Source organism: Bufo gargarizans, chromosome 4, assembly GCF_014858855.1.
Source record: "Bufo gargarizans isolate SCDJY-AF-19 chromosome 4, ASM1485885v1, whole genome shotgun sequence".
NCBI classification, from domain to species: Eukaryota; Metazoa; Chordata; class Amphibia; order Anura; family Bufonidae; genus Bufo; species Bufo gargarizans.
Genome location: NC_058083.1, coordinates 264,400,680 through 264,416,374, shown reverse-complemented (window position 1 = coordinate 264,416,374; position 15,695 = coordinate 264,400,680). Strand labels below are relative to the sequence as shown.

Sequence of the window (15,695 nt, the reverse complement as noted above, 5' to 3'; positions counted from 1 at the left end):
AAAACAGAACATGTAATATTCTTGTCCATTTTCCGGACAAGCATAGGAGATTTGTGAAGGAGTGCAAAAAATAAAATTACGACAGGCTCTCAGCTGGTATCCATGTTATGCAGATCCGCAATTTGTGGACTACAAAAATGGCTGTGTGCATGAGTCCAAAGGCTGATAGATCCACATGTAATACTCCAAGAGACATGCAAGTCAGTTCTCCTTCCAAAAGTACAAGAAAATTGTTCTGGTTAGTGGCCATTGTCGGGGTCTTGGGGGGTGCTTTTTCTCAGTAGGGAGACCACTTAGTATGCAGGTATCTGCATACTAAGTATGCTGGTCTTCATTTCTGAGAAAATATATATGCAAGTTAGTGTTTACTTGCTGGTATCAGATGGACTTAATGCTTTGTTTTTGTTTGTTTTTTAAAGGAAAGCTAATTTAAATATCTTTCCCAGAAACCCAAAGGTATGGAAATTAGCTGTCCTTTATGAAAAAGGACTGAATAAACAGTTTGTAGCTACCACCAGGGGAAACTCTGGAATAGGACTGGTTGAACATTTCAAGACTACAACCAGGTGAAAATTGATTTGCACATCTTTTTTTCCAGCTGAGTTCTCTCTCTCTCTCTAATTATACAGGTCTGCATCTCTCCCTTTATGATATCCGTTCAGCTAGGGCAGTGGTGGGCAACCTTATTAGTAAAATGAGCCAAATATCGACAAAACAGCGATTTTTCTTTTTTTGAGAGCCAAATTTTTTAAACTTCAAATATATAGGAAGGTACATTGTTATTTACTTCATAAGGGTATTCCTAACCATCTGAACATACCTTTCTCAATCCTCGACACTACATCTTCTTTCACTCCACAACGTTTTACCCTATAAGACGCACATAGGTTTTAGAGGAGGACAATATGGAAAAAAATATTTTTCATTACACCTCAGGTCAGACCACTAATCAGAACCTCAATGTTTGAAATCTCTTTTGAAATTTGAAAAAAAGGAACTTGGGGGTTCTGTACCAACGCAACGCTGTCTTAACAGAGTTTTCTTGAATTTTTATGCACTTGGAAAAGCCGTGCGAAGATTTCTGAATCCATTTACTGTCAGTGTCACTAAATTCAAGGTGGAGTTCTTTTCCCCACTCAGCAACCCAGGGCGGTATGCTAGAATAGCTCTCGCTTAGAATCTGCCTATAAATGAGGGTGGTGCATTTATGAGGTAAATTTGGCAGCAGAACATAATTCTCCAACCATGATGGATCAGGGAGAGGGGTAAATTTGGAAATCATAAACTGCCTACAAGCATTCTCAAAGTCATTTCTTTGAATGAAATCTTTACCAAGGGCAGGTACACCCGAGAGGGCAGTATAAAAGTCGGAAGTGATCTGTAACCCTTTCAAATCTCCTAATCTGTGATGTGACATTGATAGCCAAATGTCTGATGGAGATTTAATTTGTGGGAACAGTAGTGTGGGAATAACTGAGATAGGAGCTAAGGGAGAAATCTTGTCCTGAGCAGATGTTAAGACCAAAGACTTATGGCAAATATGCAGCATTCCTCTGGTGAGTACGCTATCTACTTTGGTCCCTTCTCCTGTCCTCTCAGGTGTCCATAACCTATGGAACAATTCCTTACCCAACAGGGCCAATTCTAAATCTACATGCATACAGAATGTCTCTTGTCTGGCCAGTTTAAGCCACCTTTCCAAACTAATATCCTGTATATAGGTTGATAGGTCAGGGAGGGAGATACCCCCATGTTTCTTTCTTCGGGAAAGAAGGCGAAAGGACATTCTAGTGCGCTTCTTATCCCACAAATAACTGCTCATGATGGATTGTAGTTTATTAATGAAACTAACAGGTACCGATATGGGTAGGGCTCTCAAGGTGTACATTATCAGCGGCAGGATGTAGGTGGTGAGGACATTTTTCCTGCCTAGCCAGGTTAGGAAAGGAGAGCTGCTCTTAGAGAGAATAGAGGTGACTTTGGAGAGTAGCAGGGGGAAATTAAGACTAAACAACAACTTGGGGTCCATCGGGATTGTCACCCCCAAATATTTTATTGCTTGTGTAGGCCACTTGAATGGTGTGAGGGCTTTGACCTTAGTACGCAGGACAGCTGGGAGGGAAACGCCAAGGGCCTCCGACTTATTGAAATTTATCTTAAAATTTGAGATAACCCCAAAAGTTTCGAAAATCTGCATAACCTCTAGCAAAGCCTCTTCAGGATTTGACAACAGGAGCAGTAAATCATCAGGAGCAGTAAATCGGCCTAGTTTCACTCTTTTGATCGTGGGGGATTGGCGGAACTTAAGAAGAAGCGTCTCTAGGGTGAGTACAAACAAGGTGGGGGATAATGGGCATCCTTGACGAGTATCGTTTCTAATTTGGAAGGCGTTCGATAGGGTGCCATTGACTAGTACTCTCGCAGATGGTGCAGAGTATAGAGTATAGATAGCTCTGATGAGGCCTTCAGAGAAGCCAAAGGCTTGTAGTACTTTCTCCATATAGGCCCAGCTAACCCTATCGAACGCCTTCTCCGCATCTGTGCCCAGGAGTACAAGAGGGGACTTAGATTTGATGGCGTGGGTGATCGCATGTATGACTCTACTGATATTATGCCTACCCTCTCTACCTGCAACGAAACCTACCTGTTCTTCACCCACAAGCCCAGGGAGCAACCCTGACATCCTGCTGTTAAGCAGTTTAGCCCACCACTTCAAATCGGTGTTCAGCAGTGAAATCGGCCTGTAACTTCCACATGCTTCCTTATCCTTCCCTTCTTTATGGATAATCGTTATGTGCGCTTCCTAGGCTTGTGGGGTCAGAGAGCCACCTGTAAGGAGGAGATTGCATGCCGTGACAAAATGTGGGACTAAAATATCTTTATACTTTTTGTAATATGAGCTTGGAAAACCGTCAGGTCCGGGACTCCTGCCTGAAGGGATAGACATTAGAACCTTTTCTACCTCTTCCGTTGTAAACAGTTGAAGCAGCTGATGTATATCGACCTCAGAAATTCTTGGGATGTTAATAGAGCTAAGGAACTCCGACGTGCGTGTCTCGATTTGCTGGCTGGTGAGGGGTATTGGGAGGTTATACAGATTTGAATAAAAGGAGCAAAACTCCTGAGCTATCGCTGGAGTATTAATAAGTCGGGGGCCTGAGGCTGATTTGATGGCTTGAATAAAGGATTTATTTCTTTGGTTCTTAATAAGGTTGGAGACTAACTTAGAACCCCTGAGATCAGATGTCAGCTCAGACCCCAAAGTAAATGACCCCCTCAATCAGACCTCAGATAAGAGCCCCATGCCTCTCATCATCCCCATTATCAACCATGATGCCTCTCATCATTACCATTATCATCCATGATGCCTCTCATCATCCATGATGCCTCTTATATCCCCCATTATGATTCTCATCACCTCATTGCCTCAGATCAGCCCCAAGTTTCATAAAATAAAAAAGCACTTACCTCTCCGGCTCCTGGATGCCGCTGCTCCTCACCACCCGCACTCTGTGTTCCTCCTGCTGTCGGCTGTGCTGTGAACTGGCGTGCACAGAGTGACGTCACAGAGCGCCTCACACTGTGCGCAGCCCTGCACAGCCTACAACCGAGGACCAGGAAGCGGTGAGTACAGAGCCTTCACTGCTTCCTGGTCTTCACCCTCCTACCTATTTTTGCTACGGGCAACGAAAATGCTATCGCACTGTACATGTGAGCCCGCACCTGGAAGAGCCAATATCAGGGGGCTAAAGAGCCGCATGTGGCTCTAGAGCCGCAGGTTGCTGACCACTGAGCTAGGGCAGCAGAAATCACTCAAAAGAGTACTGTTGAATTGTTGCACATTACAGAATATTAATTGCCACATAGTCACCAGAAACTTACATAGACATAAAAAGGTCAGAAATTATGGTACACACCATATTTGCATTATATTTTGCAACCTACATTTGCCACTTCCAACATTTGCAAGAAAGCAGGTTGGGCTAAATGTGAGCGGCATGGCCTCCTGCAGCCCAACAAATGTATTATTTACATAATTATAGCTGAAGTCTATACCAGCTATGGTTTCAGCTTTGGTGCAGCCAGCCAGAAGTTGCACCAAATTTATTAAGAGGCTAGTGTCCTGTCACTCCATCTGACTTTACTAAGACTGAAATGCTAGTCTTAGTAAATCTACAGGGAGTGCAGAATTATTAGGCAAATGAGTATTTTGACCACATCATCCTCTTTATGCATGTTGTCTTACTCCAAGCTGTTTAGGCTCGAAAGCCTACTACCAATTAAGCATATTAGGTGATGTGCATCTCTGTAATGAGAAGGGGTGTGTTCTAATGACACCTATATCAGGTGTGCATAATTATTAGGCAACTTCCTTTCCTTTGGCAAAATGGGTCAAAAGAAGGACTTGACAGGCTCAGAAAAGTCAAAAATAGTGAGATATCTTGCAGAGGGATGCAGCACTCTTAAAATTGCAAAGCTTCTGAAGCGTGATCATCGAACAATCAAGCGTTTCATTCAAAATAGTCAACAGGGTCGCAAGAAGCGTGTGGAAAAACCAAGGCGCAAAATAACTGCCCATGAACTGAGAAAAGTCAAGCGTGCAGCTGCCAAGATGCCACTTGCCACCAGTTTGGCCATATTTCAGAGCTGCAACATCACTGGAGTGCCCAAAAGCACAAGGTGTGCAATACTCAGAGACATGGCCAAGGTAAGAAAGGCTGAAAGACGACCACCACTGAACAAGACACACAAGTTGAAACGTCAAGACTGGGCCAAGAAATATCTCAAGACTGATTTTTCTAAGGTTTTATGGACTGATGAAATGAGAGTGAGTCTTGATGGGCCAGATGGCTGGGCCTGTGGCTGGATTGGTAAAGGGCAGAGAGCTCCAGTCCGACTCAGACGCCAGCAAGGTGGAGGTGGAGTACTGGTTTGGGCTGGTATCATCAAAGATGAGCTTGTGGGGCCTTTTCGGGTTGAGGATGGAGTCAAGCTCAACTCCCAGTCCTACTGCCAGTTTCTGGAAGACACCTTCTTCAAGCAGTGGTACAGGAAGAAGTCTGCATCCTTCAAGAAAAACATGATTTTCATGCAGGACAATGCTCCATCACACGCGTCCAAGTACTCCACAGCGTGGCTGGCAAGAAAGGGTATAAAAGAAGAAAATCTAATGACATGGCCTCCTTGTTCACCTGATCTGAACCCCATTGAGAACCTGTGGTCCATCATCAAATGTGAGATTTACAAGGAGGGAAAACAGTACACCTCTCTGAACAGTGTCTGGGAGGCTGTGGTTGCTGCTGCACGCAATGTTGATGGTGAACAGATCAAAACACTGACAGAATCCATGGATGGCAGGCTTTTGAGTGTCCTTGCAAAGAAAGGTGGCTATATTGGTCACTGATTTGTTTTTGTTTTGTTTTTGAATGTCAGAAATGTATATTTGTGAATGTTGAGATGTTATATTGGTTTCACTGGTAAAAATAAATAATTGAAATGGGTATATATTTGTTTTTTGTTAAGTTGCCTAATAATTATGCACAGTAATAGTCACCTGCACACACAGATATCCCCCTAAAATAGCTAAAACTAAAAACAAACTAAAAACTACTTCCAAAAATATTCAGCTTTGATATTAGAGTTTTTTGGGTTCATTGAGAACATGGTTGTTGTTCAATAATAAAATTTAATCCTCAAAAATACAACTTGCCTAATAATTCTGCACTCCCTGTATGGTATTTGAAAGAACCACAAGATTTTCATTAAAAAGCAGTTTTTATTTTATATTTCCAGATCTGTCTTACATGTATAAACCTAATATAGTGATATTTTTTTTATATATATATATATATATATATATATATTTATATAAACAATGTATATATTACTATGGATGCAGAATGGGGAATACATCAAAAGGGATGTATTGTTGCTTTCATACCTCTCAGAGCCCACCTAGAACTAGCAATGTTTTCTTTGTGAATGTCTAAAGTGAAAACCGGCTCTCTTCTAGATGTGGATGAAAGGTACACTGGACATAAGTATGTATCTGATTTTTGGGTATCATGAATCCCAGACTTTTCTGATGTAGGCAAACACTGCAAGTGAATAACGGGTAAGATATTCAGACTATGCTTTGGAGGTGAATCCACAATCTCTCCATCAGTCTTGTTCCAGTGCACTCCCCAAAGATGGACTCCATGTACAAATATTCCTTCCTGAGGTGGATCTCTAATCTAAAATGAAACACAATGACAAGAAGTCAATCAGATATATTTATATTAAATAATAATATTCTAATCTCAGTTTTGAATCAGAAATCTGGTATTGTTACCCACAAGTTTCGAATTTGAACTATATGTCATACCGTATAATAAAAAATTCTAGGAACTCGCCATGCCCCTCACGGAATACCTTGGGGTGTCTTCTTTCCAAAATGGGGTCACTTGTGGCGTAGTTATACTGCCCTGGCAATTTAGGGGCCCAAATGTGTGAGAAGTACTTTGCAATCAAAATGTGTAAAAAATGGCCTGCGAAATCCGAAAGGTGCACTTTGGAATATGTGCCCCTTTGCCCACCTTGGCAGCAAAAAAGTGTGACACATCTGGTATCGCCGTACTCAGGAGAAGTTGGGGAATGTGTTTTGGGGTGTCATTTTACATATACCCATGCTGGGTGAGAGAAATATCTTGGCAAAAGACAACTTTTCCCATTTTTTTATACAAAGTTGGCATTTGACCAAGATATTTTTCTCACCCAGCATGGGTATATGTAAAATGACACCCCAAAACACATTCCCCAACTTCTCCTGAGTACGGCGATACCACACGTGTGACACTTTTTTGCAGCCTAGATGCGCAAAGCGGCCCAAATTTCTTTTAGGAGGGCATTTTTAGACATTTGGATCCCAGACTTCTTCTCACGCTTTCGGGCCTCTAACATGCCAGGGCAGTATAAATACCCCACATGTGACCCCATTTTGGAAAGAAGACACCCCAAGGTATTCCGTGAGGGGCATGGCGAGTTCCTAGAATTTTTTTTTTTTGGCACAAGTTAGCGGAAATTGATTTTTTTTGTATTTTCTCACAAAGTCTCCCTTTCCGCTAACTTGGGACAAAAATTTCAATCTTTCATGGACTCAATATGCCCCTCACTGAATACCTTGGGGTGTCTTCTTTCCGAAATGGGGTCACATGTGGGGTATTTATACTGCCCTGGCATTTTAGGGGCCCTAAAGCGTGAGAAGAAGTCTGGAATATAAATGTCTAAAATTTTTTACGCATTTGGATTCTGTGAGGGGTATGGTGAGTTCATGTGAGATTTAATTTTTTGACACAAGTTAGTGGAATATGAGACTTAGTAAGAAAAAACAAAAACAAACAAAAAATTTACGCTAACTTGTGCCCAAAAAAATGTCTGAATGGAGCCTTACAGGGGTTGATCAATGACAGGGGGGTGATCAGGGAGTCTATATGGGGTGATCACCCCCCTGTCATTGATCACCCCCTGTAAGGCTCCATTCAGACGTCCGCATGTGTTTTGCGGATCCGATCCATGTATCAGTGGATCCGTAAAAATCATACGGACGTCTGAATGGAGCCTTACAGGGGGGTGATCACCCCTCTGTCATTGATCACCCCCCTGTAAGGCTCCATTCAGACGTCCGCATGTGTTTTGCGGATCCGATCCATGTATCAGTGGATCCGTAAAAATCATATGGATGTCTGAATGGAGCCTTACAGGGGGTGATCAATGACGGAGGTGATCAGGGAGTCTATATGGGTGATCACCCCTCTGTCATTGATCACCCCCCTGTAAGGCTCCATTCAGACGTCCGCATGTGTTTTGCGGATCTGATCCATGTATCAGTGGATCCGTAAAAATCATACGGACGTCTGAATGGAGCCTTACAGGGGGGTGATCAATGACAGGGGGGTGATCAATGACAGGGAAGTGATCAGGAATTTATATGCGTGATCACCCCCTTGTCATTGATCATCCCCCTGTAAGGCTCCATTCAGACGCCCGCATGTGTTTTGCGGATCCGATCCATGTATCAGTGGATCCGTAAAAATCATACGGACCTCTGAATGGAGCCTTACAGGGGGGGTGATCAATGACAGGGGGGTGATCAGGGAGTCTATATGGGGTGATCAGTGGTTCATAAGGGGTTAATAAGTGACGGGGGGGGTGTAGTGTAGTGTTTTGTGGTACTTTACACAGCTACCTGTGTCCTCTGGTGGTCGATCCAAACAAAAGGGACCACCAGAGGACCAGGTAGCAGGTATATTAGACGCTGTTATCAAAACAGTGTCTAATATACCTGTTAGGGGTTAAAAAAATCACATCTCCAGCCTGCCAGCGAGCAATCGCCGCTGGCAGGCTGGAGATCCACTCGCTTACCTTCCGTTCCTGTGAGCGCGCACGCCTGTGTGCGCGCGTTCACAGGAAATCTCGGCCCTCGCGAGATGACGCGTATATGCGTCACTCTGCGCAGGGCTGCCGCCTCCGGACCGCACATCTGCGTTAGGCGGTCCGGAGGCAGTTAAAGGCATGGTCTACATACAGTAAAACAAAGAGGGAGTTTGCAAAGACTAGCATTTCTTATAAAAAAAAAAGGGCTGAAAAGTTATACATTTTGGTCCAATGTGGGATGTACGACAATATTTGCAACTTTTCTATATCAGTATCTGACAGTATTTTGAATAGTATTTGGAAGCTAAAAAGTGGAAGCTAAACACAGAAGAGGTGCAGATCTTTCCATTAGGCCTCATGCACACGACCGTTTTTTTTTTAAGGTCCGCAAAAACGGGGTCCGTAGGTCCGTGATCCGTGACCGTTTTTTCGTCCGTGGGTCTTCCTTGTTTTTTGGAGGATCCATGGACATGAAAAATGAAAAAAAAAATCTAAGTCAAGTTTGCCATTGAAATGATAGGAAAAAACGGACACGGATCACGGACGCGGATGACAATCTTGTGTGCATCCGTGATTTTTCACGGACCCATTAACTTGAATGGGTCCGTTAACCGTTGGCTGTGAAAAAAATAGGACAGGTCATATTTTTTTCACGGCCAGGAAACACGGATTACGGATGCGGCTGCCAAACGGTGCATTTTCCGATTTTTCCACGGACCCATTGAAAGTCAATGGGTCCGCGAAAAAAATACGGAAAACGGCACAACGGCCACGGATGCACACAACGGTTGTGTGCATGAGGCCTTATACAAATGTTTTGATAGTTTGGGCTTACAAATACTAATGAAGCCCTTTACCTACAGCTTGTCTAGTGCACACCACCTTCCTGTCATTTATCTCAGTGTAGTGATTGCACATGGACACTTTGAAGACAAAGGCCCAGTTAAGCTGGAATCTGTATATTCTCCCTACTGCAGCAACACCAGTCTCACTTAATGGCATGTTTAAATAGGACCTTTTACCTCTCGAGATAGGTCTGTTTTCATGACTACTTGTGTTACCCATGTAATAACAATTCTGGGGCATCTATTCTTACGACTCTATGTTGTACCATTCATTTATTATTCCTCCCGGAAGTTTTGAATGAATTGCCAGCAGTTTGCAGTGTAAGTCCACCTGGATGTTACCAGTTAGGGGGGTGTTCCGGCACAGTCGGATTGCACACTATGCAATCAGTGCTGACAGTGATAGATGACAGGGACACGCTTCCAACTGGTAACACCCATCTGGATGTTTACTGCCAACAGCTAGCGAGTCATTCTCAACTTCTAGAAGGCATAATAAATAAATGCTACAGCCATAGTCATACGAATAGGTTAGGAATCGGCAACCTACAGCACTCCAACTGCTGTGAAACTACAATCCCCAGCATATATACTGGCTCAGCTGCTCTTGTAACTCCTGAAGGACGGAATGCAGCATTCTGGGAGTTGTAGTTGCAGAATAGCTGGAGTGCTGGAGGTTGCTGGTTGTCTCTGGAACAGATGCTCCAGAACTATTATTACATGGGGATTGCAAGTAGTTGCTAAAACAGCTGTTAGGAGAGGTGAAGTCTTTAAGGTACAGTGACCAGTCACTTACATGTTCCTTGTCTCTTTGTGTAATTTCGGTTTTAAAATCTATTGAGTCCACATTTCCAGTTCTCTCTGAGTATCTGCGAATTGCCTCTTGTTTCAGTACAGATAGTAGGCCTTTTGGATTACGAAATGCTCCAAGCCAATATATTGGCATTTTTTCCCGACCCTGTTTATAAGAACAGAAAAATAAGTTATGATAAAGACTTTCCTATAAGCTAGAAGAAAAAGAAACTGCTAGGAACAATACTTCCAGCCTTGTAACTGATTACCACAACATCCAGCAGTTATAAATAAAGGTGATCCTTCTCATTCTATAAATTGAACAAAAAGCATAAATCTTTTGCAAATAACACTCTTTTATAAATTATATACCAACAAAAGAGAACCGGTACTAATTAATGCCCAATAAAATGTAATCTTTATTATGACATAAAAACATAGACAAAAATACATAAATGTAGAGACCGTACAGAGTTCCTGCAGGAGGCAGTCCACAAAAAGCACCGTAATCACAGATGGCAGATCACTCAATTATCCACAGTTGCCGTGTGAGACGCTGTATATAGAGTATCTAGGTCAGCTAGATACTCTATATACAGCGTCTCACACGGTAACTGCGGATAATTGAGTGATCTGCCATCTGTGATTACGGTGCTTTTTGTGGACTGCCTCCTGCAGGAACTCTGTACGGTCTCTACATTTATGTATTTTTGTCTATGTTTTTATGTCATAATAAAGATTACATTTTATTGGGCATTAATTAGTACCGGTTCTCTTTTGTTGGTATATATATTAAGGAGGTACACCCTTGCTTACACACAAGGCTGTGTTGATCCAGTTGAATACTTTTATAAATTATGCATCTTAATCTCATTGTACATATACTTCACTAAGGAATGTATGGAGCGGGCTTATGAACTGTGTTAGACTGCTGACACCTGCCTACTACTGCTGGGATCTGAGATAACTCCAATCCTGGATATTTAACCTCTCAGATGCTGCAGTCAATAGCGGCCGTGGACTCTGAGCAGCTAGGGAGCTCCCTCTGTCCTCTGATCTGCACCCTCATGATGTACAGCATCTATTACACCCTGTCTTTGGAACATTGGTAACATTGCTGTTCACAACAATACAGAAGTATTGCTGGAATATACAGATGATCAAATGATCACAGGTTCAAGTCCCCTAGGGGGACTACAATTGTTTTTAATCAAGAGGATAGTGTGGCAGCTAACTACCAGACATGAAAATAAATCTGTACTATGCACATAAATCTATTTACAAGCATGGAAATTATACTCTGCCTGGACAATCATTCCCATCATTGCAAATATTTTGATATTTATGGCTCTTAAAAGATTTGTGGTCAGCTTGTCATAAATATGTTGAGATATCTGAATGTCCACAATAGACTGTCCTGTGGGTCTTCTATGAAAGAGAATAAAATGTTATGAGGCACATTTATAAACCTGTGGAGACACTGATACTGTATAGATAAGAAGCACCGGATAGTATTCTGCTAAAACCAGAGGGATTCATATGTCCTACCATACTGTCAAAAGGCAATTGACTCCATATCCTGGACCTAGCTTCTTACCTGGAGTGCAAATATTTAACTGCAAATGTATATCTTGAAGAAATTGATTTAGGACCCTTTAATAATTTTGTGCTGAGAAAATTCCAGGATGCACCATTCTGCTCCAATTTTCCCACAAATCTCATTCACTTGAATGGATCTGCAAGAATGGACCCCCTACTAAAACGTTTTATCTAATTGAATATTCTAAAGAAAATATTTTGTACAATAACTGTAACACAAAATATCACAGATACATGTTATTTTCTCCATACCTCCAGAATGGATGCCTACTTACCTGCTCCCAAACTCTGGTTCCTATCTCCCTTGCTCACTCATTCAGATCGCCCCTCATGTCAACATCCACCTTGATGCCGCTGCAGCCAAAGAATGGCCGCAGAGGTGACCTGCTCCCCTTGCATCAAGTCAATTGGCCCCATGACGCCAGGGGGGCAGATTACTGCTGCAGTGTCATCAAAATGGGTGTTGACAGTGGGGGACCTGAGCAAGACAGCCAAGGCTGTGGAACGAAGGAGCCAGGACCCAGCATTGGGGAGCTAGTATGTATGCTTTTCTTTTGCAGATCTGGCCAGGAGGGTAGTTTGGCGCCCCCCCCCCCCCCCCCCCCCCCTTAATGTGCATTTACTTACAAACTGAAGTAGCTTCTCAAAGTGTGTGACTCTCTGCTGTAAATCTTGTATAAAGTATGAAACCGAGCAATCAGACGGGCAAGAAGAATTCCATGCCCTATTACACCAGTGGGCTGGAGGTTTTTTGTGATACAAGTCATGGACAATGGTAATGATGTCAGGATCTGAAAGCTGATCTCCTAAAATGTCAGATGATTCCAGGGAATTTCTTATCATCTTAATAAATGGGGAGAAAAAAACAGCATTTGAATTACTGAAAAATATAAAAATACAGTGGAATTTATCATGAGGGTAGTATTGTAAGTCTGTTGTACTAGAGCCCACACTGGTGTACTATGTGGCAAATTTTTCAAATGTTGCATGTTTGTTAAATTTGGTAGAATTGTAAACCTAACACTTTTGTCTAGAAATACTACTGTCTGCTGACCAATCCGTGGCAGAGTTTCAGCTCTGTATTTCTGCCATGAATTATCTATTTCCCCTCACGGAGGCAGTGCCTGTAGTCTACAGGCACTGCCTCCGTGAGGGGAAATAGACAGTGAACCTGCCCGCCCCCAGCCTGCGTGTGCCGGCCGGCAGCCGCGGCGCTCGTCATAGTCAGGGCAACATTACCACCCGTCCCCAGCCTGCGTGCGTCGGCCGGCGGCGCTCATCGTAGTCAGGGCAACAGTACACAACACAGTCACCTGCAGAGGGGGCGTGACTGGTGTGAGAGCGGCACGGCGGCGGCGGGTAGCGCAGGTACCATAGGCGAGGCTCGAGCTAACTGATTGTGTCTGAGTCAGACACAGGCAGCCGCGCCCGCCAGTAAGATGAGAGCAGATGATTCAGACGCACACTGGCCCTCTGGCCCTCTGGCAGCCAGCAGCAGCAGGAGACGTGGTCAGGACAGGACAGGTCAGGACTTGTTAGGGTAGGCGTAGGTCTGAATTGAATTTTTAATGCTATTTTATAAAGAGTCACACCAGTTTAAAATTAATTCAAAATGATGAGATGAGCGCCCATGAGCAAAAAGCGCTAGGCTAGCGCACACACTGACTAGCGCCAGAGCAGAGGCGCTCAGGCTTAGCATGGCATCAATGATGTGTTTAAAAAAATTAATTACAAAACAATCATTAATATTGGGGGGGTCACACACCCCGCCCCCCCCCTAATATTAATTATTGTTGTTTTGTAATTAATTTTTTTAAACACATCATTGATGCCATGCTAAGCCTGAGCGCCTCTGCTCTGGCGCTAGTTTGTGTGACCGTGACATGATGGAGGGAGGGCAGGGGGGACAATGTAAATGTCTGTACTCTGAGTATGCCACTGTATGTGACATGGGAATGGGGCCAGGCCGCCAGGAAGGGTCGGCCGGGGGGGGGGGAATGATGTTCCATGGGGGGGTAAAATGTGACACAATAGGGGGTAATGATGTGATCATGGATGGGGCCAGAGCCGTCCGTCAGGGGGGGGATTAAGTGCCATGGGGGGGGAGAAATGTGACACAATAGCCTATTGTGTGTCACATTTCTCCCCCCCATGGCACATCATTCCCACCCCTCCCGCCCGGTCGGCCCTGGCCCCGGCCCCATCCATGATCACATCATTACCCCCTATTGTCAATAGGGGGTAATGATGTGATCAGGATGGGGCCAGGGCCGTCTGGGCGGGGGTTAATGATGTGATCATGGATGGGGCGCGGGAAAGGGGGGGGGGGGCGCTAAAATGTAGCTTCGCTTGTGTTGGCAAAAATCCTTGCACCGGCCCTGCCTGTAGATCTGTAATACAAACCCTCCAGACACTCGATATGCCACCATACGTGTCCGTACATGAGGCGTGAGACACATCTGTTCATTACCGCCTGGCTTCTCAACATCAAAATACATGAATGTAAAAATGTACTTCTGTATAAAGGACCATTAAATACTGAATAAGCTACATTGACACTCACCTGCAGATTGTTTCTAACTTCAGATACCAGTGACATAAGATTGCTAAGTTCCTTCTTGAAAAACAGATTGAATGGTGTGTCTCCTCCGAGTTTTTTAAGTCGGTCATTGATAAAATCCTTTTGGCAGAGAGGATCTAATTAGAACTATATTAGCTATATTAGAATATACACATATTGGTAATGTGGTCTATAAGAAAATACCTTTTTTACACATCTATATTTTAACATCCATAGACGTGTATAATGCCAGACCAAATTATTCTAAAAAAAAATCTTTTTAATTCCAATTTTATTAAAATTGTTAAAAAGACAGTACTTTGTTTTGGACCTTAGTACTGTCTTTTAAACTATTTTTTAATAATGGATGAATTAACAAAGATGAATTTTTTAGTATAATTTGGTCTGACACAATACGGCTTTAGTGCTGTTCTAATTTGGTTGTGCATTTGGATTGTGGCTTATTTTGTGGGGCTTTCTACATTTGGGTGACATATATTATAATTAATGTTGAGCGAAGCATTCAATGCGGAAGTCGGTCCGAAGTTTAGGAAAACTTTGACTCACAACAAAGCCGAATTTCCTCGAGCTTCATGGTAGCGAATCAGGTTTTCCTAAAATGGCGGCTGCACGTGTTACAAAGTGAAAGTAAGGCTTTGTTCACATCACTGCTCAGCCTTTCCGTTCTCCTGTTCCGTTTAGGAGCAGGAGAACAGAAAGGACGGATTCGGCACACTGAGCCGAGCGGAGCCTATGGACCCCATAGACTATAATGGGGTCCGTTAGGTTTCTGCTCAGAGGAAGATTTTTGAAGCGGAGACAAAAGTCCTGCATGCACTACTTTTGTCTCCGCTCCAAAATCATCTTCTGAGTGGAAACCGGATCCCATTATAGTCTATCGGCTGAACGGTGATGTGAACTAAGCCTAAGAAGCCTGGGAACGGGAGATCGCCCATAATGCTGTGTAGCCAGCCAGTCCACAGGTAGCCATTCCCTGTGATGTCACAGCCCTATAAAAGCCTCATTCCGCGCAGTCTCCGCCATTTCACTGTCAGCTGAGCATAGGGAGAGATGAGGCAAGCATTCATGAGCTAGGGACAGTGTTGCTGCAATAATCCAGTGGCCATGTTTGAACCATCCACCATGTTCGGCATCTGGTTTTAACCCTAATAATTTTAAAAGCAAAATACCATTAGGTTCATAGTAGGGAGGGATCCCAACCTTATGGAGGGATCCACATGGGATTATGGTCATCCCTGTTGTGAATCTTAAATGCTGTGTACCATCTCTGGTACCATCAATCAGGAGGACAGGGGGCTGCTGAATACACACTCCAGTTCACCCGATCCACACCAGGGGGAGCCAGAGCACACCCAGATGACCTCAGCATCTGAAGGGTTAAAAGTCTGTGACCAGCTGGCCATGGACATTAGTGTCAGTTGTCTGCTCTTTAAAACATAGTCGGTGGTTACGACGGGGTTAAT

General features: G+C 43.5%; 1 protein-coding gene across 2 annotated transcripts in view; it reads right to left on the bottom strand.

The window, feature by feature from the left end:
* Positions 1-5,773: 5,773 nt before the first annotated feature.
* LOC122934573 (dynein axonemal heavy chain 5-like) overlaps positions 5,774-15,695 on the bottom strand; it is a 266,469-nt gene continuing 256,547 nt past the window's right edge. For both annotated transcript variants that reach the window (XM_044290144.1, XM_044290145.1), the window contains 4 exons: positions 14,215-14,331; positions 12,279-12,494; positions 10,057-10,218; positions 5,774-6,236 (listed from right to left, as the gene is read on the bottom strand). In XM_044290144.1, the coding sequence (XP_044146079.1) occupies positions 5,913-6,236; positions 10,057-10,218; positions 12,279-12,494; positions 14,215-14,331 (819 nt within the window). In that variant the 3' untranslated portion in view covers positions 5,774-5,912. The remainder of the gene's footprint in view (positions 6,237-10,056; positions 10,219-12,278; positions 12,495-14,214; positions 14,332-15,695) is intronic.